Source organism: Chaetodon trifascialis, chromosome 18, assembly GCF_039877785.1.
Source record: "Chaetodon trifascialis isolate fChaTrf1 chromosome 18, fChaTrf1.hap1, whole genome shotgun sequence".
NCBI classification, from domain to species: domain Eukaryota; kingdom Metazoa; phylum Chordata; class Actinopteri; order Chaetodontiformes; family Chaetodontidae; genus Chaetodon; species Chaetodon trifascialis.
The window spans coordinates 16,308,204-16,336,055 of NC_092073.1; the positions used below are offsets into that span (position 1 = coordinate 16,308,204).

Below are 27,852 nucleotides of genomic sequence, written 5' to 3' on the forward strand. Positions count from 1 at the left end.
ATTCAAACAAACGGACTCCTGTAAGCTTGCTTTTGGTCCTTGTCAGACATGCTGTATTTCCACACAACCAATAAGTTCAGCTGTGGATTTTTGTGTTGGGCTAAAGTGTGCGAGGGCTTTGAAAAAAAAAAAAAAAAGCATAGTGCTATCTAAATGAGGCATAATAGATGTGAGAGTGACATAACCATGTTGAAGGGATGTAAGCAGCCTGACAGGAACATTTCTTCTAGCAACTCTTGTGTTGCATTAGTGATGATTTTCCAGGAGGAGCTCACAAAGAGTCTTCAGAGCGCTCTCCTGAGCCCCAGCCAAACCCGGAAAAGCCCCCAAAACAAGGGGCCACGTGCACGCGGGCGAGCAGCGCCTGACACGGCTTCACATGTTGTTATTCATAACCCACCCTCAACACTGGCCAAATCTACCCCCACCCCTTCTAAAAAAAATATAGGTCATTTCGGTTCTAAAAATGGCTGCCTCTCCCTGGGGCTTGCCAGAGCATGAAATAGACTTTACATCACGTTAGCCAAGCAACAGCAACCAAGAAACTTTCCTCTTTTTTTTTTTTTTTTTTTTTGTCGTTGCTCATTTTTCATCCCCCTTTTGTTGCTGTAATCTAACATATGGCGGCTCGCTCACTCTCCCCTCCTCTCTTTCAGTTTATGACCTGAATAAGATATCAGCAGTTTGCCAGGTTTGGAATATGACAGGCGAGGCTAAAGTCGTGTAGAGATTTAGATAATATGGTTGCAGAACACTTTACAATGCTTTCCACCTCTGCCTTTCAGACTTCCCCCGCGCTGATAAGCAGGAATTTGGAGGTGGATTTCAAAATGCTTTGGATTTGCCAATGCCTGCTGATATGACGGAGGTCGTCACGTGACAGACAGCGCAATTAATTCCTACCTGTTTGTAATGCTACCTACTGGCAGATGCATTACAGCTGAAGCAGAGGCTGCGAAGCTGCAAGACACAATGTGCAGAAATAAGAGGCTCTCCAATGTGGCTTTGACTTCTTGGACCGCAATTTATGGAGGCAAACGCACTCGCAGCAAATTGGATAATGCAGTGAGGAAATTTCTTGGGTTCAATTTGCTCTGCTTTAGACATTTCCAGATGCTCTTCCTGTACAACCATATTGTCTCTTTTTTTTTCTTCAACATTTCCACCTCCTTCCTCTCCATATCCAATGCATAAACTCCCCAGTGGCTGCCCCTTGAAATTGCCTCATGTTTATTTAAACTTGGAGGGGCGGCAGCGGAGCGCCTGGTGCCTCACTTGTTTTCTCCGGGTGTTTTCTTATAGCCAGCCGACCTTGGAGCCATTCATCAGCCGGGGCTATGTGTAGCTACAGCGCAGAGGGCTAAACAGCACTTCACCACAATGAGTGTGACATCAACTCTCCACACAAACCAGCGGGTGTGTCAAAGAGAAGCACAATTACAGAGGAGTAGGAGAAGGGAAGAGGTGGAGAAATGACCGTGAGGAGACAGAGAAGGAGGAAAAAAGAGAAAGAGTTTGTCAGTCATCTAGCTTCTAATTTTGGTTCTGGCTCGAGTCTTACTTTGTTCCACCACGGGCTTTTATGCTATGAGCATGAGCTGGCTCAAGCCAGACAGAAGAGACAGAAGAGCTTTTGAATTAGCAAAGACCACACACACACACACCCCAAAAATATTATGCACACACACACCGAATGTGAAAAAAATAAAATTCAAGTGGTGAGTATTTTTGCATGTGTGTGCGAGCATTCAATGCTCCTTGCTCCTGTTAACGCTAGGCTTTTAAAAATGTAATCTAATGTCCTTGCGAAAATTTCACCCCAAAATTCTGCACTTCCGCGGCAACAGAAAAAATGTCTTCCCAAATGTGGATGAAAGAGAAGGACTCGCATCCTTGCTGAGTGGAGAGCAGAGCAAAGGGAAGTCGGGCTAGGCTCCAAATTAGAGGAAAGATGAAGATATGAAAGATCAAAACCGAGGAGGAGGAATGAGAAAAAAGGGATAGGAATTGGCAAACACTGACATCCAGCTGCGCCACAGTGAATCAAATTTTAAAGGCAATATGAACCAAATCGCCTGTAACGTACATGGACAATAATGAAAAGAAGATTGAGACGGAGTCAAGAAGAGTCCACACACAGCGGAATTGAATATATCTATATATATATAATTATATATATATATCTTCTTTTATTTTAATATTTAAACCCACTAAAAGTTGTCAATACAACTTTTGAATGAAAGGCACAGGAAAAATCAGACAATGCTGATATAATACTCAAAAGAAAAATTACAGTACAAAAGAGAACAGTTAGTTACGCACGTACAAATCCCTCCAGGTTCAACATCCTCCAGACGGGGGAAAACGGAAATATATCTGACACAACGAAGAGGGAGGGGGAGGAGGGGGTTTGAAACCAGAAATCCGCTCGCCAAACTTCTCTCTTTATTGCTTTTCCTGACTGACAAGGGTCATGTCAGCTCCCCGGGTCTTGCAGCAGGCCAAAAAGCAACTGCTGTGCTTTCTAGTTTCCCTGCAGATGGAGTGGCTCATATTCACTTGATTACTGACCGTGCTACACAACACTCCACTGGGCATTTAGCGTCTGATTCACAATATCAAGACAGATGACCTCCAGAACATATGCAGCCAAAGAGGGGACTCCTTTTAAAGTTTCTGTGAGATCTCTCAGAATCCATCACGAAATGAGCCCATATTTGCGTCTGCGCTTAAATTCGTCGGTCCGCCGAGTGTAAAATCAGCCCAACCTCTAAGTGGTGCCGAGTGTTTAAATATTCAACAGAACAAAATTTAAAAGTGCAGGTCAGAAGCCAGACGAAGGAAGTAATTTAGGGTTATCTCCGTTCCCTTTTTTAACATTTACTTGATAGAGCTTACTGCACTCAACACTAGTGGGAGAAGTTGGACAATGGGATTCATTTATCAATTACAGACATTTAAAGGGAATCTGGCACTGCAGGCCACTACTACGCTGCTTTATTGTGTTTCTACTAATCATTTCATTTCCCACTTTCATTTCGTCAAGTTTCTTTTTCTCTACCTTGCTGAAGAAAACATGTCTATGCCTATCAATCTGTCCTCCTTTATAAATCGTGTGGGAGGTTAAAGCAGAGGGGCTTATGTGACATTATGTATGCCCAATCTTTGACTTGCATACCTCGGGATTAGGTTCTTATTAGGGAACAAAAAAATCAGTATGCAGGCCTGCCAGCTCGTTTGAGATTGTGTACACATTACGGTTGCTTTGGACAGCTCTAGAACAACTGGAGGGAAAGGTGCCGTCACTCTGCACTGCTCAGGGTTCTTAATATTATGGATAGCCTCTTTGGTATAGGCACATCTGCATCAAGGGACCACCACTGTCCAATTATCCCCTTCCTTTTTCTATGTGCAGCTGTCAAACTCTCTCTTTTTCCAATCAAAAAAGAAAAAAAAAAAACACTTACAAAAAAAAATGATTGCCACATTCTTGGAACCTGGAAATCAAGCAATTGATTGGAGTAGCTGGAAATTAGACTTACATAGCCGACAGGGGTTTTCTTTTTCTCCTGCAAAGCCCCAACCCCCTGTGTCTCCACTCTACCTGCTGTAGCTTGGCCTGCCTGACAGCAGGAGATTCATGCTACCTTCGCCTTTCCTGCAGCCGTGCTACGGGGGGGGGGGGGGGGGACGCCATGGCACAGCAAAATGTAAACGCACCAATCTACTTAAATTCAGCCCTGAACAAAAAACAAAACACACAAAAAAAAACAACAACAACAGAGTTCCTGGGGCCAAAATGAAACAGATGCTAAGATTCAATGTTATGAAACAACAGTTCTGATAGACTGAGGCGTGAACGGGAGGATGGATGTGGTCAGGGCTGTGCGATGGTGTTGCTGCTCTTGTTGCTTTGATGCTCTGGTTTGCGTTAGCCTGGGGTCCAATGAAGGATGCGTTTACCAGAGCCCTTTCTCACCTCCCCACCACTCTGGATGGCAGCCCACCCGGAGAGACGAGAGGTTATCTCTATCCCCTCTCTATCCTGGTTCTAACCAGAATCTCTTAGTGCCACACTCCTCTTTCACACAGGAGCAAAGTCAGGTAAAAGCCAGAGCTTTAGCAAATCTGCTTTGAAGTTTGATTCTTACACTTCCTGATGCAAGACCTCTAACACCTTCCAGCTCCAGTGCACAAAGGGGGAGCAAATGACATCATGTACAAGAACCAGGATCTCAAGAGTCTGGAGATAAAGAGTATAGGATCCAGTCTGTCAGTGCGTCAGGCTAACGCAGACTCCATTCATTACCTGGCCGTTGCGGAGGAGGATGCGGCAGCTAGCTGCGTGAGGTATTCGCGCAGTTCCTTGGCCGCCTGGAAGCGGCCGTAGCGCTTTTTGGGGTTGGTGCACTCGTCCAACAGGGTCTCGAGTTGTCCATCTTTGGCTATGTGGGCGGGGGGGTCGTGGAGGAGGCCTCCAGTGGTTCCCCGCCACGTAGCATACCGCGACAGCAGGTTCTGGCACACAGCATAGTAGTTGTGGTCCACGGTGACCCTGGAACAAAGGGAGTCCTTCGAGAAAGACAGGCAGGCCTCCCTGTCGCACTCCTCGAAACGGCTCTCATACCACACGTCGTAGTTTTCTGGCTTGTCTGCAGGGAGACAGAGGGACAGTTAAATGACAAACGGCAATAAAAACATGCTGATCATAAAAAATAGTAATATTAATAGAGTCTGCACATTCATTTCAAACATATAAAAGCATTTACTGGGTCATAAGCTTGTTTCTTACAGCCTTCGTGAGGTGAATCTGTAATAAGATCAGGATGCGTCCGTCTCGGCAAACATGCGTTTATATAAATTTTGCACAAAGATTATGAGTTCCTATCAGCCTACACTTTATATTTTAGAAGGCCTCTCTTCCTGTGTAGTGACAGCGTTTTCCTTTTTATCAAGATGTGCAACAGAAAACACAGCGAAACTGTTGCATAACTGATCATGAAGAATGACCATTTTTCAAAGGCTAAAAATCATTATGGAAGAAATGAACCGAACCAGAAGCTGACAGGGCCAAGGTGCCACTTTTGACATCCCACGGACACGAACAGGAAATTCTATTTCAAAGCACACGGCCAAACAACTCATCCACCATTTAATTTGACAGAAACGAACCACTTTCCAGATTTATTGAGCAAATAAAGTTCTTTCTCCAGCTCATTTCATGTTGCTTTTTCTCTTTAAAGGATTGTGCTGGGGGAGGAGGGAGCCAAGAAAATAACCTGGAATGATGAGAGAGCTATTGGTTTGTGCATTAAAAAGCAGATCAATAATATTGTTGGGAGGGGTGGGAGGGGATGGACCCAGAGGATGCAAACGCATAATCAGTGTATCATCGGTTGTAATGCACTTCTCCTCTGGCTCATCAGGACAACTCAATCAAACATCCAGCGCTGCCCTGTTAGCAAGGGGCCCCTGTGCCCCACCCCCCCCCCGGAGAGGAGGGGCACATCAACCTCAATCAGTGTGGGTGATGAAGATGGATCTGCCTGTGTGTGCGTGCCATGAGCGTGGGCACGCACACACACATACAGATGCGAGTGCACAGGCAGCAAGGTGAGTTGAAAGCAATTAATGTTTCAGAGCTGGCCATGCATCACACCTCAGCGCTGATTGACAGATGGCATCAGGAGAGTGTCCTAGACTTGTTCACTCGCACTGGCGGACACACACACGCACACACACACACACCCCTAAAAAGAACAGGAAGGGAGGAGAGGGTTCATACTCAAGGACGAAGATGAGCACAGTCAAAAAAAAACAACAACAAAAAACCTCCAAGTACTTTGAGAATCAACTAAAGGCTAAAAGAAGTCTGAGGTCTATTTACTTGCACCACAATCCTCTCTGTTCCACTCTGACTGCAGGCTTGAGTGTAACAAAGCTCGAACATTTCCAAAGCAAACAAAATCATCTCCAATTCAAATGAGTGGGAGAGCGGCGGACGAGGGCGCGCCGCCTAGCCTCTCTCATCTGCCACGCATCTGATACCTTCCATGTTAAGGAGCTCAGGTCGAACTTGTATACATTCACCTCACTCCCCGGCCTTCGCAGGGCTGCACTGAGAGGGGACATTGGGCCTGAAATGCCTGTTAGTGTGGCCTTACTAGTGGCATTCAAAAGTACGAGCAGGTTTTAACAATGCATGCTTGTGTTAGTGTGCATTATTGAATGCGCGAGAACGCGAGAGACTGCGTGTGTGTGACTGTTTCGAGCGCTGTTGCAACGGTGTGTGTTTGTGTAAGCCGGTGAGCGACCGTGTCGGGAGAGAAGAGAATGAGAGTGAGTGAAGTGTGTGTTACATTATACAGCGTGTGTTTCCAAAAACCACTGGGGGTGAAACCATCCTCAAATGTCTATAAACTCAATGATGGGGAATGGTTCCTTTCGCACCACTGGACTGTGCAAACACACGGCACAGCTTAAACGCGGCGTGCGCTTTTACCTCGCCGAGACCCACCGCATCAATATGGATGCTACCGACGGGAGGGTGGGGCCCGCGCGTGGCTTTCTGCGCGTTTGATTTGCAAATCAATTGGCCTCAGTTTAGACTGATGAGATTCGTGCCGCACACTTCAACTCTCTTTCAATCTCGGGCGCTAATTGTGGGGATTGGATTCTCTGCTTGCAGAGCCTTGGGAGGTTACCGCGCTTATTTCCTTCTGCTGTCCGACACATGGCCGTGACCTCGTAATACTCATTACCGGCGTCATCCCTCTTCCTCAGGCTGCGTCTCCTGGCACTTGCTACACACACGCACGCATGAACCGATCCAACACACAAACATTCAAGAAGCTTGTAAACATTCTTGAGGCTTAAGCTGTGAACGGCCAGGGTAAGCAGCTTGAGTTGTCGAGCTCTAAGTGTGTCGGCCAGACAAAGGAAGTCTCAACCTGGGTTTGTGCTTTGGGACTTGCAAAGGGCTACTGTGACAGGGTGGAACACAGCTATTGGCAACACGGTGAATACGCACCCTTTTAAGCACGGCGCACCACACCGACACAATCACACAGACGGTACAAGCTTGAGGGGGAAAGCTGCAGGGCACGTTGGAGCGCCTTGACGTATTATACATCTATTTGCGGTTTTCTGGTGTCAGATGTCGTAATTTGATAAAGCGGCACTTTATCTCAAGATAAATCTATCACAATACTCCAACTACGTACATAGAACACACTCCCTTTCTCACACACACGCACACAGACAATAGTTCATATCTGTCACGGGGCACAACGGTGGAACCTCAACACCTAGCGACACAACAGTTTATCACTTTAATAGGATTTCTGCAGGAAGGGACAAATCTAAGAGCCTGACTGGGTGGTCGTCCCTCTCTTTGAAGTAGCCGTAGGAAAGGGGACGGAGGGGCAGGAACCTGCCACGCCGAGTGTGTGATGTATAGCTCTCTCTCTCCTTGTTATGAGGTTTATTCGGAGAGGGGGGAAAAAAACTAGGGCAGCAGAGATGGCTTATTATCAAAAAGATCTTTGCTTTGATGGGGACGAGCGTGTCGGAGGCAGAAGGGATGCTGGAGGAGCGTATTCTTAGAAGAGAGGAGGCTTGGAGCGTGTGCAGATTTGCCCACAGCCGTCTGTCCCTCGAGACCTTTCCTCGAACCTTCGTCACTGCCTCATAAGCTACAGTTGGCACTTGCAGCTCTGATATAAATGCGGTGTGTTCGAGAGAATCCAAGCTGTGGTCAGTGTTTGAGTCACACTCTGGCTTTTGAGGAAGTCTATGATTAGCTGCTAGAGGAAGTGAGAGGAGGAACTACCACTGCATGAGCAGACATGTTATGAATAAAATTAATAGCTAATTATCACTTTTTACACAATTATAAAACCACCAGTGACAGCTTCGTAATTGGAGTGAGGTAGCAGCCGATGTTCATACAGACACTATCTTGTACAAATGAACACTGTTTTTCTTCTTACAACCCGGATTCAAAAGAGATGTGAGGCATGTTTACGAACAAAGAGGAAGTGTCACGGCAAAAGGGGAACAAGATGTACTAGGCACTACTCCCTCTCTCTCTCTCTCTCACACACTGCGTGTAAGTAATGTTGGATGCCACCACTCACTCTGCTTGATCAGCCTTTTGTCTGCCACAAGAACATTCTCGGCGTCGACGACGATGACCTTTCCGTCGCGCGGGCCGACCGCAAAGTTATCGAAGCTGACGTCGAGCAGGTAGAGGGCGAACTCAAAGTCGTTGTTGGTGAGCTGCTCGGCGATGTCCATCAGCTGACGGGCCAAGTCTACCCTCTTCTCCCAGGGCGCGTTGTAGAAGCTCCACAGCTCCTCACCCACATAGTTGACGGCGACCATGCGCCCACACGCTCCCAGGTACTTGGCGAATGGCCACCCTTCGTCTGACGGAAAGCTCTGGGAAGGAGAAGCAGATGAGAACAGAAAACGTGATTTAAAAACATAGATAGAATAAGTCAGGCTGTATAATGTAGAGTTAGCTGAAAGAAAGACAGAATCACTCCGGTGGCTTTGAAAAGCAGGGGCTAACTCATAAATTAATAAATTAAAAATTAAAGAACCTTCACTTCTTGTCAGAAAACATCTGCTTAACCTGCACTGAAATCAGTTACTCAAGCAGGAGAAACAAAAGAAAAAAACCCTGATGTCAAACACGGGTGCCGTTTTCAGACTTTGGTAATTTTTGATACACAATTCTTAGCACAATAGTTGAAAATCTGCCAAAGGACCACATGAAACGCAGCCAGCACTGGGTATAATGGATTAATTTTAATAAAAGGAGAGAGCCAGTTTGTGTTTAAGCCCTACAGCTATGAGCTGGTGTACGCTGCTATACTCAGTGCTTCCAGAGAACTGATAGGAGGTGATTTGTGGTAGCAGCAGTTAGCAGGAAAGCCTTATGTGTTGTGAGGCAGCAGTGGGGCGATTTAAACTGCTGCATGATGTTGGCTGACCGAGTTAATGCCGTTTGGGCATGCTGACAAGAAATTGCTGTGTATTACAGGTTGAAACTGATTAATAATAACACAGTAATACCGCTAGCAGGAAGCGGTACCACTGCTGTGGCACAATACCCTGATCTCTCTAAGATTCACCTGACCTTTCCGAGAGGTCAAACAAAAACAGCCGTCATTTGCCATCATTCAAAGTCAAGTGGTCACGCCTGCATGGGCACAAAAACACACACACGCAGACGACTTAAATGAGCGTGAAGCAGCGGCATTTTGCAAACGTGCTGGGCTGCTCAGGGACTGGATTCTCCATGTCTCTTTACTGTAAATGAGCTCTGGTGTCTCTCACTTCCCTGCATCGCTATTGTTTCTCCTGGTCCATTTCATTGCCGCAGGCTATCACAATGGGTGGACAAATTAATGGAAAATAATAGAATGAAAGTTTTGCAGCCTGCGTGAGTTCTGCTAGAAGTGATAAGCTCCGATTTTTTACAATAATAAAAAAAAAATCCCCTGCCATAGGCCTCCATCTTTTACAATAAGCACCCAGCCATATGTTAGCTTAATGATCGCCCACAATTCCTATGTAACAAATCTCTCCTACGCTGCTGGTTCGGGCAGGCAGCCGCCGCACAGACACAGAGAATCAGGAGTGCTCATGTTTCACAGGAGCCTCAGCAGCCCTCCCCCTCTGAAACCCAATTGCATCGGAGATATGGCAGGGAACGCATCATGTCACTGCAGGTAAAGCGCGAGCTACTACGGCTGTTGCGTTTCATGTTACAATTGTGGTAATTCAATACTTCACTAGCTTTCAATTTGTGTTGAGAGAGGGGATTTTAAACATGCATGGCTGCCCTGACTCGCTTTAAACTTTAATGAAATACAAATTATTTAAAAACATACATTTTAACCTGCCCCCCACCAGCACACGCACACACACACGCACGCACGCACGCACGCACGCACGCACGCACGCACGCACGCACGCACGCACGCACGCACGCACGCACACACACACACACACACACACACACACACACACACACACACACACACACACACACACACACACAGCTGCTGTATCTCAAAGACAACAGCTGGACCTCTGCCACATAGAGGCTATGGCACAGAGGGGGGGTGCATGTAACAAAGACACCATGGCTTGGCGAATGGATGACTGTGCTGCGATTTGCAGTTTCACTAGTGCACCACTGACTAGTGCTGAGACATTTTTATCTCAAGACACTCCTCAAGCTATGCTGCCCTTAAGATCCTTAAATACATTCCTTGCAAGGCTACAAATTGCGCCGAAGGCCAAAGCATATAGATCCCACCTGTGCTTTAATGTAACATGCAACAAGCTGAGTGCAATTCAAAGTCTAGGACGCCTTGCATGGGGTCCTTGACTAGGGTTGCAATCAAGAACTGGAACTGTTGAGAACTGATTCTAAATGGTCGAATCCATCAGAAACTTATCAATTCCCTCCATCTATGGCCGCATCCTCTTCAGCATCAAACTCCTACGTTCACGCTGCTGGAAACTTGAGACAAGGAGGAGACATGACAGAGAGGAAGGCGTGGTTCAAAGCCTGGCTCCATTTCACAAAGACAACAGTGCGAGTTGAAATGTCTGTAAAATGATAATTTCAAAGTAACGCCAGCAATATGCTGAAGCATCTTTCTACCCGACATGGGCTTAAATTCCAGGCATGCCATGTGACACACGTGCCGCTGCTTCACAACCCAGCTGCACCTCAACGACACAGGGCAATTATCCTATGTTATGAAAACACTAGTGCCATGCGGGCAGGCTTAGCACATCTTTTCCTTGACGAAGAAAACCTCAATGAAAACGAACGCTGTACAAATACTCTCTCATTTCATTCATTTTAGACAATAACAGGCTGCTACAGCTTTCACTTGATTAAAATTGATCAGGAATCAATAAGGAGAATCAATAGCAGCATTGGTATCAATGAAATCTTACCAAAAAACAACCCTGTCCTTGACTTTGGAATAATCTTGAGGACAAAAAAAAAAAAAAAAATCAAGATCTTGATGCAGAAAGTTTCGACTCACACTATGACTCATAACTTTCAGAGACACAGGGAGACTTTTACAGTCTAGCACAGTGTGTTTTAGGGCTTTAAATCTATACCTTAAGCACATCTCTTGTTCCCATCAGTTTCGAGAAAGATCCACCACCAAGAGGGGAGGACAATGATGAGTTGCATGCAATGCAGTCTTGGCCAAGCCCGTTTCCCTGAGGTGACCCAATCAATTGCGGACCAGACAAAAGTCTGTCCAGGAAGCACGACTGGCTTCCAGCAGCCTGTCTGTCTGTCCGTCTGTCTGTGCCTGTCAGACTTGGCAATGATTCACCCCAACTTCCCCCAAAACTCTTGGCTTAATAGCCTTCCTCTACATTTCCTGATAGAGCAAACCTGACAGGAAGAGGTATCTGAGGAAGAAAAGTCTCAAGAAGCGAAATCTTCCAGCAGACACTGAGAAACAAAGGATAATGGTGGGTTGACTGCACTCCCAAATACTGAGTACTGGCTGGAAACGAGACAATCCCAGACTACTGAGATGTTACTCGCCATCAGCCAATCCTACATAGGAGATTTTGGGATTAGAGACTGAACGGGCTAAATATCTAAAATGGCTTTCTAATTTCTGAAGTTAGTATAGAAAGATTAGGTTGAAGCTGGATCAGTTGGTGGTACATCCCGATTAGGCCTGCTTCCCTTTGACCCAGATTCAAACCTCAGATCGCTTTATGCTGCTGTAAATCTAAGCGGCTCTGTTGTTGACAAAACTTAGCATGTCCAATGTTACAGCTAAACCCGCCATCCTCCCTCTCTCACCCCTGCAGGGCGGCTGGATAGATGCGAGGAAGGGATGGTGTTGGGGGGGGATGCGATGGAGACAGCAAACAGAAGAGACAAACAGAGTGTCTTTCACTTCTCCGCTCCAGTGGACAGGAGGAATACACCAGCAAAGACCTGCCTGCTAAACACATCTCTCTCTTTGTTGTCAGGTTGCAGCATGAATGGGAGCAAAAGTAGAGCGACGGCAGATGGGGGGATGGCTGATGGGAGGGAGGAGAAGGATGAATGCCCGGAGGCTACTTTCAGACACTGTCAACGACTGTTATGAGAGCGCCTTCTTGTCTGTCCGGCTCTCGTCCGCTGTTCTTAACATAGATGTCGCTCATTCACTTCTCTCACTGACAGGCTCATTCCGCCGCATCGTGACAACTCATACCTAGGTGCTATATTTATGAGCTTCCTGCATTTAAGTTTCATATGCAATAAGTCTAAAGGGGAGAACTACTGAACAGTGTAGGCAGACACATGGAAGTGGGCACCTGAGCTTTGGATTCACCTATTGCAGAGGTTGATAAATACTCCACGTGTCCCACCAATCATTCTCCCTTAGCGCTCTTTAAACGGTTACTCTGCAGAAGTCATTAAAGTCTGCAATGAGGCGTTGAGGGGGGTGTGGGTGAAATAAATTGGAAAGCCCAGCCTAATGTTACATCCACCGCACTATCTCTGAGCAGAAATGGGAGGTACTGTATGTGTGTGCGCTTGTATGTGTGTACTGCACAGGTAGTGAATTTTACCAGTCACCCCCCAATAATGTTATGCTATTGAGAATCTGCTGAGGGTGCAGAACTGCCAATGACACATCCCAGCAACTTTTACTGCTTTAAAAGGTCTGATCACTTCTTGTTCCTGTCATTGGATAAAAACCTTTTATGTCCTTCTTAGCAAAACCTTTAACTCATGGAAGTTGGTGCCAAATGTTCTTATTTTATGTACAAATTTCTTTGCTCGAAAATCTTGCAGTGTGAAGGAAATAATGAGCCTGGCTCCAGAGACAATGAAAACAAGGGTGGAAAACAGACCAAAACAGAATCGTCTCATTAAAGACAACCTCACAGTGACTTCTAGGCCCAAGTCTGACTAATCTAATCTTAAAGGTTGTGCCGGTGCACTACAGTAGCATTGACTGGAGCAGGGGGGGCTGCGTTTTTCACTCCCCTCCCTGTAATACAACAGACACACTGGCGTCCTCTTGGGGGGAGATTGGAGTGGGCTGAAATGAAACAGGGCCACAGACAAATGGGCAGCCTCTGGAGAAGAGGATGAAACGAATGGAGCGAGAGGCACAGGAACACACACCTGCGTCCTGACATCTGCTGACAAAGGCATGCCCTTCTACTGGGCCACTCGGGGGAGGGCGTGGGCGTGTGTGTGTGAGAGTTCGAAAGAAGCTCTTTGTGTGTGTGCGCGTGTGTGTGTCTGTGCATGTGTGCTAGTGTTTATGCGAAACTGTAGCCTATCCAAGTGCGTGTGAATGAGAACATGCAACGTGACCAGGGCTGATAACAACCTCTATTCAGGGGCCAAGTAAACATGAGCGGCTCCCAAGATATTGCCTTGGCTGGCCAGCAAAGAACACTGGTCAATCAAACACACATATACACACAGAGACGCACACATGCGCAAATACGGCAGACACACAGAGCTGCGTTTGTGAATGCGAGATTTAAAAAGGAACCAGTCGCCTTCATCCTGCAACCGCAACTACTTACAGCAAAAGGGAAATTAGTAGTTTGCCACACAAGTGTTTCATGTGTGCAGCTTGTTAAAGCCTTAAACAGGGTGTGGTGTAAATTCTCCACATTTTCTGCCCTCAACAAAACTCTGCCGCTTCATAGCAAACAAGTTGGGACAGGACTCGTCAGGAGTCGGGGGATCAAAAGGTAAAGTTGAGGAAGTGTGCCGGATCCGTTCAGTCAGACGACTGCAGCAAAAACCATGATGTTGCAAAATTAACATTATTATTCAGCCTGTTTATCAAAGGAGCTTAGAGTTAAGAAAGAGTCACATCTGCTCTGCAAGGTTGAGACTGCCAAGATGGACTTTTCGCTGCAGCTCTCCCGTTGACCTTATGTGTCTGGAGGATGTGTGGTGAGCCCCGTCTGGCATTTTGCTGGCCATTTAAGTTTAAAATCCAGTCAGTCGGTCCGCAGCACGAGCTCAGGCCCCACAGGGGAGCCAGCGCTAACTCCTCATCCTGGCACACATGGCGCTATCTCTTTCTTCTTTTTTGCTTTCGTCTCCTGCTGCTTCTCCTGCTACCCCACCCCCCCCACCGCCCTTTGTTCCACCACCAAAACCTGCAACACAGGGCAGTGATGCTGTCTGTTCCAGACACGGAAGCCAGGAAACGCCTAGTCAGAGCACCAAACTGAGGAGAGAGAGTGTGCTTCTGTCTGTAAGAGGAGAAAGAAGTGCACCGAGACTGCTAAGCGTATGTATCTGAATTTAGAACAGGCCCTGCCTCTGTCTTTACCAGACATGTGGTTCAAAGAGTGCAAAGTCACAATGTGTAGAGCTGGCAGCAGTCTTGGGAAACAGGAAAATCAGTGAATGAAGAAGACTAAAACCAGAACGGACTGCAGGGTGTGTGTGTATGGAAAAGTCAGAGCCAATAAGAAAGTAAGAGGTCAGAAAACACAGAGCTCAGATGAGAAATAAACACTACCACGTCAGGTAGACAGACCGAGTAAGACCATGTACAGTCGACTTGTGCACCACAGAAGGAAAGAGCGTGCCCCTGATTCAGTGAGCACCACAGAGCGCTGATAGAAATGGTTAACTAGGTCTGATTTCTGTGGGACTCTGCTCTGTAGAGAGAATGAGAGCAGGATGAGGAATGAGAGCACAGTACAGTGCAGCTGGGGGTTGCTAGTACACACTCCGCTGCTAGCTGATAGCTGAAACCCTCTGTCGACCTGAACCTGAGCCACGGCGCACAGAGCCACCTCATAAATCCCCTCCGCTGGGCGGCGAGGAATGTATTAAGTCATCGGCAGCAGTGTTGACTCAGTCTAGGTGGTACTGCCGCCCACACAGCTGGGGAGCAACCCAAGTGAAGCTTGGCCTGAGACCTGAGGGTTGAGGGCTGTGGGTTTGAGGCCCACATCAAGGGTTGTGTATTTCAGAGCAGGCGCCAATTATCTCGCGGGCAGTCGGCTGGCGTTGAGTGTAGGGAGACTACTGTCATTGACCCTGCAGTGTAACCTCTCTGCAGAAGACGGACAAACACAGACAGGATTTCCCTTACAAGGAGCAATTAAGTATCTCACATTTGAGAAAAGACTTGGACTAACATAAGAGGTGTCAACCTATGGACATTTCCCTTAACATCTACATTACCAGGGAGGAATTTCATTCCATAAAATTGTTTTACCCACTGAGAGGGTGCAAATGCTCAAAACTTGAGGATGCTACAGTATATCCCCGACCTCTCATATTTTCTGACAGGAACTTGATACCTAATGCTTTAATGCAGTGGACAATTTTATTACTGCAGGCGAGCTGATGGGCTAAAAAGCATATTCTTGCTCTAACATTAGGCCCTAGGCTCTCCAGGGGGACACGGCACAGTAAAGACCCACTCGTTACGATCCATATTGACCGTCTTAAGGGACCCAGGGAGAGTTGTGAATGGGGTTAAGACACTCCAGCGTTGTGGAACTGTGTCTTCAGGAGCTTGGAATAAGGTGGGTCGGGGAGCAGGATGTAACAGTAGGAAGCTAGGGGGAGGGGGGATCTAAAAAAGGAGCTGGTGGGAGGGATGAGTCGGGTGGAGGGGTGTTCAGCCACAGGCATTTACCTAACCAAACACAGCTGTCATGCATGTGTGTGTATATATGTGTGTGTGTTTGGAGAGAGGGAGAAAGAGAGAAAGGATTATGGTAACACAAGCAGTCTGGCTCATTCAAATGGGGGAAAACACCACAAGGCTCTGGCTTGTACTACACACACTCTCTCACACAAACCCTCCGCTCCTCTCCTCCTCCTCTTTCTCTTCTCCCCTTTCCACCAGGGCCTCCATCCAGCGAGGGCAGCCAAAAGAGGGGAGTCGGGCCCAGATAACTCCCTGTCTTATCCTAACAGGATTCAGTCTGTACACAAAGGCCTATAAGAATAATGAAAGGGGGTTTGGGAGCACTTGAAGCAGGGTTAAGCGGCGTACACAGCCTCCTCTCTTATGTGCTAAGAGCGTCACAATCCCCCAGACCCCAAAACAAAAGGTTCTAATCACAGACTAGCAACTTAAATACTATTTACCGGTGGACCTCAGCCACTGAGCCGGCCTTAGAGACAGAGAGCTCTCACTTAAGCCGGGATAGCATGCAGTGTCTGTGATTAAATGGAAAGAAATAAATAAAACTAAAAACAAAACAGGCTCTGATCCGCTTTGTAAGAATGCATGACCCAAAAAGCCGGGCCATAAGATTGCAGTTTTTCCTGCACAGACAATATAAAACAGCTCAAATTTCATGCATCCTTTGCCAAAACAATGGCAGTGTGGGCAAAAAAAAACAGAGTTTCTTTTAATATGTATTATTGCAGAAGTTGTGTAACCACTCCATCTTTCTTGATCACTGTAATTGGCTGACAATATATTTCTTAGTGTTATGCAATCCGGCACTATCATAAACTACATGAAAAGCCGCAGACACATTTAATTTATTGCGATACATTCGATTTCAAATGTGTTTTTTCTGGTTTTCTAATGCATATTCTATGCGGCACACTCTAAAAATAATTGCTTTTGTGTTACAGTTAGGGTGGCAAGTGAAACAAATTTCTTTGTAATAATTATTGTTTGTCTACCTTCTTCATTGCTTAGTTTGAAACAGCAGATTTTTTTAATTATGCAGATGCTGGTGTAGGCAGGTTGCACAACAATTTATGACCTGATGCATTTGAATATATTTTCCTATTCGAAAAAAAGGTTTAGCAGGTCACAGTTGAGGTACCACCTTTGTGCCAGGAAAAAACCATGAATTTATACCATTTGCTTTGGCTTAGTTTCCCAAAGTAGATGAGCATCGTAATAGATTATGCAGAGCCTCATTAAATCAACAGCATACCAAAGAGGCATCCCCCCCATTTAAAAAAATTCAAACAAGCTGCCAGTGTGTTTGCTCAAAGCGGTATGAATGTTTACTTTCACATTTGTGTTAAAATGCAGCCGTCAAAAATCTTCGGAGAAAGAGGAGATAAGGTCATCCATCTTATCTCTCTCTTCTGTCTCTTCTCCCATTTAGAATCATTGTCAGACGTCTGCGTTCGGTGAAAAACATACAGTGTTGCGTGAGAGGATCATGCCTTCTGACGAGTGTCAGGTGAGGGCGGGGTGTTGAATGAGGACTTGGATCTGTGGAAGGTGGGGAGAGATGGTAAAAGAAAGAGGGAGAGGGGTGTCTGGGATTTGAGTCTAGAGATGACTGAGTTAACCCCAGAGGCCTGTCACATCCCATTCTCAGCTTCACTGAGCAACACAGGGCTGAGGACCCAAAAGGGTGCAAGCGCAGTCACATGCTTCTGGCTAGCTTACCGGGCTTAATGATTTGGAAGGATGGACTAGGCCAAATCGAACTAATTTAAGGTTGGCCCAGATGCACTCCATCAAACACAACCATCACCTGATGAATCAGTGAGTCATCTAGCTGAGGGAGAGAAGCCAAGGATGGCAAATAAGGTTCTAGCAGGGGAAATGAGAAGAATTCATTACTCGCTTCTCATGCAAACCAAGTTATTGTCGAATAAGAGGTAAAATTAAACGGTATCATGTAATTTCTCTGGTTGGCAAAGGGGCAACCCCTTGACACTAGTACATTTATCACTGTAACAGAGGAACCTTTGCGGGTCAATTTATTTGTGAAGCTGCATCGGTTAAGAGAAAATAAGAGAGGAAACAGATGAAGTTGCATAAGGTGCCTCTCATTGCACAAGGATTTTCTTGTTTGGCTGTCGTCATTTTGTCTTCCAAAAATATGTATTCCCCAAAGCCAAATTGTCTTCCACGTGACAGAGGAGTGGGGGTGGCGCGTATATGTGTGTGTGTGCGTATGTGTGTGCGCACTTGTGTACTGCAGAGCACACAGAAAATGCATTGTTGGCCAGACCCGAAACAACACAGCAGATTGTTTCCCACTGACAAAGAAGGTCTGCTTTCTCATAGTGAAACCGGGCCGATTTACTGCCTGTGGCTTCAAAAGACTGGAAACAGAAGCCATTCTAGGAGAGAGTGCAGCTCACAGAGCAGACAGCAGAAATGTTATTGGCATTATTCAACTGTACAAAGCCAGAGGAAAGAGATAGAGGAAAGAGCCCAAAGCCGCAACACTGGCAAGCAATGACAGCAGGGAATCATTTACACTAAATATAGCAAACTTAAATTATACACTGAGTGACACTGGCTTCTCCAACTTACCAAAGAGGTGTTTAACAACACCCTGGCAAAATGAAACATCGCTCTAGGCCTGACAAGAAGACAAGAATGATAAGTAGTCGAAATAAGGATCAGGTTTCATTAAATATCTGATCGTAAAACTCAGCCCACATTCCTCTACCTTTTGTTAAAGCTAGTCCCCAACGCAGTAGCACTAACCTCTGGCAAAAAAGGAGACCAAGGTGTTGTAGTGCACGTCTCCTGTTCAATCTCTACAGACGCCATTAATTCTTTATGGTCTACTGCTGCCCAACCTTGTGTATATGGTCTCTCAGCAAATTTTCTCCTCATCTTTTGAGTTCGGTGATGCTGACGAACACTTGAGGCACTCAGGATCTGTGAATCTCTGAGATGTCTGGCACATTTCTTTGTATTTTATCCATCCACACAATCCGTGTCCACCATCTGTTACCCCTGGCCTGGTGCACACACAGACCCTACAGTTCTTCCTAATGCCCGTAGGTCACAAGTTCAGGATGAGATCAACAATTCATGAGTCTGTAAACATGCAACGGCTACACGGAGCAGGGAGTGAAGGGAACTGTGGACAATGCATGATGTGTTGGTGTGTGATGTCTGTAGCTGTGCGCAAAGATAAGGGTGGGGGAGTGATTCACAGAGCCTCTGAACTGAGGCATTATGGCATTAAAAACACTGATGGAATTATCTGACCAGAGTTTGTGGAGCGTGCACGAGCAGGCAGGAAAATATAGTGGAGGATGACACAGATAGAAGAAAGAGGTAATAAGAAAGAAAAGAGGACAACGGATGGAAGGGGGAGGGCAAGCGGCCGCACATGACTAATCAGATTTTATAGATTGACCGGAGTAAAAGGCTCATCTTGCCTTTTGTCCTCCAAAATGCCCGGAGGCGTGTGGCCCTACGAGGTGGGGAGTGGGGTTGGAGGTCAGCATTATTGAACGTCTACACGGGCCATGACTATTGTTGTCCTGTCCCGTCACGAGACACAGTCAATGCCAGGTTGAAATTGAAATTGATTGGCTGCTTGTAAATCACTGGATGATACACAGTATGGCGGCTTTGACACGCAGGGTGAGAAAAGTGGGTCGTCATTTTACTTAAAACGCGACATCAAATCAAGAGTTGCAAGTACGATTTGTTAATTAACTCAATGCCAAATTTAAGATTTCTACTGCACTACAATATTATCATCATGTTAACTGTACAAAAAATAAAGTGTTCATTCTGTCAGTCTCATCAAAAGACGGTCTTGGGTTTTTATCAGTTTTAAATCTTTTATGTTGTAATACAAATGGTCAAAAACTTTAAAAAAAACTTTTATTTTGGAAGACTGGTGAAGGATCAAGAGCATTTACACTGATAGCACTTAGCAGCCACGTAAGAGATCCCTCCACGTGCTGTCCCAAAAATGACAAGAATGCAGCGGACATGGACGTATATTAAAATTAAAAACAACTTGGACCATTTACAGATGCAGGCTTGAATAATTCAAACCTGGCCTACATATAGTGTTAAATATGCAGTATTGCCGCCAGCCAAAATCTCTCATCTTTTGGGAGGCCACAGCTCTTAAACCCGTCTCTATTCTCAGCAGAGGAATATTCGTGCTCCAGAAAGCGGACGTGTAGCCTAGAGTTTAGGGAGGGTGTAATGGCTCGTCTCAGATCTATGGAAGAGGAAGGAAAAGGAGGATTCCCACACTGTAATTTACTGGGGGCTTTTTGGGCCAACACCCTGGCTCGCTTTGCTCTTATTCTCTTTGTAGCGAAGGTAATCCAGGAACTGTGGCTTATCAACTACTCTGGAAAACACCTGGTGCCACAGATCAGCTGACAGACATCTCTTTATCGAGATAATCAAACATCACTCAACAAAAAAAAAATAAAAAAAGCTTAAAACGGTATCACAGCCACACATATGTTGCTGAACAGCTCCTGTCCTGAAAACACATGACACTGGAAAAAAAGTTTAAAACAGACAAGGTACCTGCAGTACGAGTGGTTCTGGGTTGAATGCCAAGGTCATGAGCAGCTGCATTCTCTCTGTGTCCTTCAGGTTCTTTAGCAGGAAGCTGCCAGAGTCTTTGGTCTCAGCGTACCTGCGGACCACGCGGTCCAGCAGCCTCTGTGAGGGGCAGTGCACCAGGTCTGACCAGCCCTCCACGACCTCGGGAGTGAGCAGACGCACGTCGCCGTTGATCCGGGCAAATTCGGTCTTGTACATTGCCTGGATGAGGTCACAGCGCGGCCTGCCTGTAGCCCTCTTGCAGATTTTCTGGTCTATCTCGGCCAGCTCCTGATTGGACCCGAGCCGTTTGAGCACCACGCGACGGGTGCCCTCCCTGGGCTCACCGTACTGGGCGAAGTAAACATTCTTGACATTGAAAACGTCTAGGAATCGCAGGCGACCCCATGTCTCAAAGGAAACCTGGCCGTTCATGAATTTGCGGCACCAGCTGGTGCCAAAGCAGGCGGGACACTTGTTGAGGTTGATGAAGCGTCTGTCAGTGAGCTCATTCTTCTGGAAGGAGGCGAACAGGTTGTGGGTGTTCATCAACAAGATGACAAACAACCCCACCACCAGCAAGAGCTTCAGACAGCGGTACAAGCGGCCAAGTTTGAGAGGCAGGAAGCGCAGCATGGTGGGGACGGGGCAGGGCGGGGGGTTTCTTCAGGGACAGGGAGGAGGAGAGGTATTGAGACGATCGTCTGGGGGCTAACCTCAATGCCTCTCCGTCATGGTGTAGCAGGGTAGCTTCTAAAGCGGCAGGCAGGGGTGAGGTTGGCACAGCTGCCCCGTGCCAGTCTCTGGCAGAGGCCAGTGAGTCATGTTCTCCCTTCTTGGTGTTTGTGAGCAACCTCGAGCCAGCGGGCCTGAAATCAAGGAAGGAAAGAGAGAGGAGAACTCATTACATGAGGGCAAATAAAAAGCTGCATTTCGTAACACCAAAATTTGTCCTTTTGGTCATGAATAACAAGTGAAAAGGGTCTGTTTCATTTTTCTTCTGCTGGGCATGCAACTTGAACACCTGAGTCCAAACGTAAGACGCCTCCTATAAAACAAAGAAGCACTTTCTCTGGCATATGAAATTGTCTCGCAAATTTGAATTGCTTGGGTCATTTGAGAGATTTCATTACTTTTTGAACAGAAATGAGATGGTCCACAGCCAATGCAATAAACCTGCCTGTGCCTGTTTGAGATTTTTCTCTTTGGGAAATCATTTTTGTATACTCCCCGATATAACAAAGATAAATAAAACTATGGAAAAGGGGGAAATAAAGTGTCAGTGATCAAATTAAGAGAAAATGTGCAACATCCTCTCCTAGTATAAATAAAATGTGCTGCACTCTGAGGATGATTCCTCAGAGGACCTCCCTCTGTAGCTACAGAAGTATCCATCACTTTTCCTCCGATGCACAGCGAAATAACACGCCGTCTGCATACCTCAGTTACACTGAGCTCTGAGACCTTGATTTTTTCCCCCTTCTCCCTTCAAATGGAAGAATCTCACTGCATTGTGAAGAGAGTCACGCTGCGCGTAGTTTAACCTTTGATCAGAGTTGCCCTGCTTCGTTTTAATCATGCTTTGAAGTTGTTTCTTTGAAAATGGCTGGTGTCACTAAAATAACGGCTGTGGTTGAGAACGGGGGGGAGAATCTGTGAATACCTCTATTAGACGACGTCAGCAGAGAAGGGAATGGTAAGAATTAAGCACGGAGGAAAGAGACAACATTTTGAGCTCACAGTACGAGAACAAAGCTCTCAGAAGCTTCATGTGCCCCCCATGGTCTGCCCATGATGAAGCCATGCTAGACCCCCCAATCAGCTTTTTACCAATGAGTCTCGTAAGTCTTATAAGTCGCTTTAAGAAAGACAAAGACTCGGGCCATGCAAATTAGCCATCCTCAATTAGAACTCATTAGGACATGCCTATTAGGACAGACGACTTGAGAGGGCATGGCTAACGAGCAGGCACACTAGTGTGATTAGTGTGCATGTCGATGGGTTCCTTGCATTTTGCTTTCAGATCGAAGTGGCTGAGATCAGGAAAGACACGGGGGCTGGAGGCAGCCAAGAGAGCAGCGGTTGTGAGAGATGTGCGCCTGTGGAGTGTCAGATAAGAAGCTGAATACACCAGTTCTTAGCTCACACCTCTGTCTGAAAATACCTCGAGCAGATCAGGCCAACACCACTAATGTAAAAATAGACCATATCCAAACAGACAGCTGCACTACTTTTTTCTTGGGGGTGGTGGGGAGAAAAATATGATTTGAGCATTTTGTCTATTCTCACCACAAAACTAAAACTCAAGCAATGTGACTCAACCGCGAGCAGTGTACCATAAATAAGACACGGATAATGAGAGTGACAGACTTACTTTACATCATTTAAACAGAAGCGATCTTAAATCATCTTTTAAACTCAATTTAACTGAGCCAAACAGCTACAGTAAATCTTAATGGAAATGTGTCACTATTTCCCAAGACATGGGAGGGCATCTCTTTATTTATTTTGTCAATATAAATGGAGCACAATGAAAATGGTAATAGTAATTTTAGTCTTTACAAATGAGTCATTTAGAGGACACCGTACCACTTCATGCCCACATTAAGCTGTGACATCTCAGAAACAAAACCGTGCAAAAAGATAATTCTTCGTGCGTTTTGTTTTAAACGGCATTTCATGGGGCATGCTAAATAAAGAAACTGTAGGTCCACATTGAGCCGAATTCAACAAAATGCCTCCGGTCTGATAAATGAATAACAAAATAACCTCTCAGTCGCACCCATTCAGAATGAGCTGAAAAGGACGGCAACACAATAATTAAATAGTGTCTGGGGGGAAAAAAAATACAAGATATTCATATAAATTGGTGAATCTGTGACAAACAATTTCAACAGGAGTCAAAAGGATGTGTGCCTCGTGCCTTCTACGACAGGGAGCGAGAGGAATCTGACTGCTTGAGAGGAAAACCGAATATCTCATTAATATAAGATCTTGATTCAAGCACCATTTAGCATTTGACACAGGCAGCCACGGCACAGTCGTGGATAATGAAGATCTTGGGAGCAGATATGATATATAACTAGAATCCGCAAAGGGCCGGAAGAGGACAAAACACAACCCCTGTCACCTCAATCCGAGGAGACCTTCCACCTCTTCTTCACACTTTAGAGAAAACGACAGAGCGGCAGGGCAAGCTGGAACAAACCCCGAACAAGGCCTGGAAATGAGTGATGAGATGCGCAAGCTGGCGGCTAAATCGAGGAGGATGCGTAGTTTCTCCCTTCTCTCCAGGGAAAGTATTAGGCCTCAATTACCTATGGAGCGTTACCTGGATTATGTCAATGACTGCACTAATTGCGGGAGTGACATGATAAGGATACACGCTGTATTTTCTTTCTGTTAATGAGAGACAACACAGGTGTTAAAACGCTTAAAAATGTTGACACTGAAATCTGCCAGCGATGGCTTATCCTTGATCCTGTACTTTTGTTTAGTATGAAGCAGGACAGTTTGAGAATTGAAATGCTGGTAGCTTAGAGTTTTTATAGCCTGCTGCTGCCGCTGCTGCACACAGAGTGGAAGTGTGAATGAGACCAAAACATTCAGCTTTACTGGAAGGATGGCATGGTCGTTTAAAACGGCGATATTTTTCCCCTGGTAATTACCTCACTAAACTGCTTCTTGTGAATTTTACACCTGCAGAAACACTTATTTAACTCCCTCACCGTCTACTGCTATATGCCACCCCATGACTGAGAGACATTTACCAGGACGTGCAGACAGGAAGGCAGGCAGAGCTCTACAGCGAGGATGCCTACTCAGGTTTTTGACGAGGGTAAAGTTCACTTAAAACTCTAAATTATAGCCAGATGCTTTGTATTCTAACAGATGTTACCCACTGGAATAGAAGGGCAGTGAAATTTAAAGCAGTGTTTTCTTTTGGACAAACCTCACTGTGCCCGCAGAAAACTTGTGTTTTAAATTACACCCCCCCCCCGACATTCCTCCCCCATGGCGCCTCTGCTCCCGATGCATTGTGTGAGAATGAGGGATGCACAACACCAAGAGGAAAACCCTGTTTAGAATAAGCACCGAATTACCTCTCATCACACACAGCCTCTGCCAAAACTGGGGTAAGAAAGTTTTCAGCGTACTCGGTCTACAAAGTATTGCGGTGAGCGCTTCGAAAGAGAGGCAAAGAAAAGAGGGCAAATCAAAGGATGCCTGACTCCTCATGCATGGGAGATGAGTCTCGCATTCAAAATGTTCCAAGTTTGGCAGATGTTAAGAGCCGCAAAATGGCTCATTACTGGGACAGGAAAGGCGCAAGATAAAGCAATAGGCCCCATGTTGGCTTAAAACAGAATGACAAAGGTCGTGACAGAGGAAGATGACATCGGAATATCCTAATATTTCAACTTTTATTAAACTCAGATTTTGACAGAATAACCCAGATAAGAAAAAGCGAGTTGAAAAGGAAATTTTCTTCTTGAATAATCTTTTCCACGGCTCATTGTATAAAACTAGTCTCAGATAACAACGTACGGGGGCAGGGCTACTCTCGGGCTAACCCATTTCCTTTACTGCACCTGAGGCTAAACTTCATTATGATATAATGAAGTCAAGCCACACATGAACATGCTTGATTAATTCCAGAGGAAATGCAAAAGCGAATGCAAAGAGGAAGTGGTGAAAAGGACTGAAACACAGTGGAGGAGCTGGACAAGATGGAGAAATAGAGAGAGGAGAGATATCACCAATGTATAGCTAATGGATTGCAAGGTGAGAGGAACTCTGAGTTATTGCTCTTGTGATGGAAACGAATGGAAAGAGATCACTTGAATACAGAGTAGCAGTTCTCCATCTGGACGCACACACAAACACACACATGAATGTGTGCACCCCCGGAGACCGCGGGCATTACCACCAAGCCCTACTCAAAGCTCGGAAAAAGCCTCCTCTGACCCCTCTCCTCCAGCTTCCATTGCAATGTGCGGCTCTAGCTGGCGAAAGGAACTACTGTTGCCAAGGTTATCGACTGCGAGAGTCAATAATGTTTGATCACAAAAACATTCAGCCGCAGCCGGATTGCCTCAGTACAGCAAACACGCAGACAGTGATGGATAGATACAAATGACCGTAACATTCACGTACCTAATGGAAAATTGAGTCCTCAGAATATAAGCACCAATTAGCAGCATCCCCACATGAACATCAGTCCATTCATCTCTGGCCCAAAACAAATACTAGAGGTTTTAATGAGAGTATCACTGGTATCTGCTTTGTGTCAAAGTGCCGCAGCTGTTCGGAGGGACACACTTGAGGCGGGAAGACTCGCTCCGGATTCTTCAACTGATAACATGTTCGTTTTGTTTAATTTCAACAGCTGCGCCGGCAAGCCGGCATCACTCTGCACAAGTTTGAAAAGTTGTCACACATTTCAATCTCACATTGATGCGACTGCAAAACAATTGTGTCATCTAAGTGAAGCTGCACTTGAACTGATTAAAACAAGCTATCAAAACAAGCTTGGTTTAGAAATGTGTTTGAAGGGGCGGTGGGGGTGGGGGTTGATAATATTGATTACCTGACAGACATTTATTATTTCATCTAAGGTCATTCATAACGTAGCTCCATCTGTCGTAGAAGTCGCTTATCCAAAGTAAGATTTGTTGAGTTTGGAGGTCAAGAACAAAAACATACTGCTCCTGTGGGAGCTTTTAGGCCACAATTACAAGACGTTTCCCCGCTGAGCGCTGGGAAACATTCAAATCAGCCACAAGCAGAACGTCTTAAGCGTATTGGTCTATTTTCATTGTTCCCTTGTCGACTAACCTTGCAGAAAGGCTCCTCAATTAGTCTCCTGATATGGAAAAATTAATTCTAAGCAGCCCATTCTATTCATTAGACTATAAAGAGAAATTCCTCAGGACTTATTATAAGCCGTTTCTGGACCAAACAGTACGACTGTGGTTGTAATCTATTTTTCCCCTTGAAGAAATCAAGGGCAGAGGTTTGCAAAGCACAATCACAAAAAAAAAGAAAGAAAAAAAAAAAAACTCAGTTACTGCTATTATTGCAAATTATGCTTTCATCATGCCTGAGTCTTTCTGCCTGATGGGCAAAGTGGCTCAACTTGCTGCTTGCTCACGCCAACAAGGAAGGCAAATGCATTGCAAATCAATCCAAATCACGCTGGCCAAGGGGAGACCTGTTGAGGAACATCGTTTTTAAGTAATCAGAAACTACAGAGCCAAGTAAATGAGAAGCACTGCAAAAACATGTTTTGCTGAGAATGAGGCTACAAGCTAATAATTACTGCTATTATACAACATGTTCCGCATCCAAATGACCACAGGAATATGCGTTTAGAGGTTTAGGGGACAGCACCTTTTTATCTTATCTCCTATATTCTCCACGTCTGCCTGGATGTACTCAGATTGTGCACGATAACAGTCCATTGCAGTGTTATATGACATATCATATTATCTGGTCGACATTAAGTTGCGTTTAGGTACCTGTGATGGACATGACTACTGTTCCCTGAACGAAATAATTAGCGTACAGATAAGACGACGGTCATTTCGATGTGCCAAAGATAGTTGGAACAGCACGAGCCTCTCTCGCAGTAATGATAAACTTCATGTAGCCGTTCAGAGGATGCGGGCATCTGATAAGAGTGTTTTGCAAAAAAAAAAAACACTCGTCTAGCATTTTATCTAACCATTTCATCAGTTCAGGGTAGCAAAAGCGGCGTTTTAAGTGCCAGCTATCGTCTTACCTTTTTATTTTTTATTCGCTTTTCCACCTAATCAAGTCGAAGGTACGATGAATAGCGTAAAAGCGGCTCTTTAAATCCACATTGTGCTGATTTACATTAAAGTTCAGCGTGGACACGGACGGCAAAGAGAAGGAAGAAAACTGTGAAACAAACCTGTGTGACTTTTTTCCTCTCCGGGTCTGTAGTAGTGAATTGCTTAGCGCTCAGTTGATATCATTCTTCAAAGTTGCGGCTACCTACGAGGCGGCCGACGGACTCTTTCAATCACCGCCGACAGTATCTAAACCGAACACGGCTTCTTCAAAGCTCGACGGAGATCTCTATCATGCAAACTCACACGGGCTTCCCATTTCCAGCTCCCAGGTATCTAGCCAGCTAGCCTGCTAGCTGCTGAAACAAACAGTTGGGATGTCGAGTCTTAACTCTTCATATACCGGCTCTTTCCGACAGGACGACGCGGTCCTCTTCACAAAAGACAACAGCGTCCGTGTTGTGCACTAACGTCCATATCTGTCCGTCTATCGGGAGTCCCTTTGTGGTCACAGAATTACCTCTTTTCCTCTACTCCCGGGCAGCAGATCACTCCTCTCCAACACCACAATGGGTTCTGTTCCGACTCTTTTCAACACCAGCCTCTTTTTCCTTTACGACACCCGCTGCCTGTTTACGGCCGACGTTGCTAGGCGATTGTTCTAATATTGTCTCGTCTGGAGCGCCGCCCCCACAGCAAAGTTTGTCCAGATTTCTATTTATTCTCAC

The 27,852-nt window shown here is 45.7% G+C and overlaps 1 protein-coding gene across 1 annotated transcript; it reads right to left on the minus strand.

Annotated features, from left to right (window-relative positions):
- Positions 1-2,196: 2,196 nt before the first annotated feature.
- On the minus strand, positions 2,197-27,701 carry dipk2ab (divergent protein kinase domain 2Ab). The gene is made up of 4 exons (XM_070986331.1): positions 27,247-27,701; positions 20,292-21,178; positions 8,139-8,442; positions 2,197-4,652 (listed from the first exon to the last, which is right to left on the minus strand). The coding sequence occupies exons 2-4, from the start codon at positions 20,943-20,945 to the stop codon at positions 4,306-4,308; spliced, it is 1,305 nt and encodes a 434-aa protein (XP_070842432.1). The 5' UTR covers positions 20,946-21,178; positions 27,247-27,701; the 3' UTR covers positions 2,197-4,305.
- Between the last annotated feature and the right edge of the window lie 151 nt (positions 27,702-27,852).

Bases quoted from the DNA above. Each gene is read 5' to 3' on its own strand.
- dipk2ab (XM_070986331.1), bottom strand. From the start codon at position 20,945: ATGCTGCGCTTCCTGCCTCTCAAACTTGGCCGCTTGTACCGCTGTCTG. The intron at 8,443-20,291 runs GTACCTTGTCTG...TCTCCTTCCCAG, and splicing joins CAGAACCACTCGTACTGCAG to AGCTTTCCGTCAGACGAAGG. The intron at 4,653-8,138 runs GTGAGTGGTGGC...GTCTCCCTGCAG, and splicing joins CAAAAGGCTGATCAAGCAGA to ACAAGCCAGAAAACTACGAC.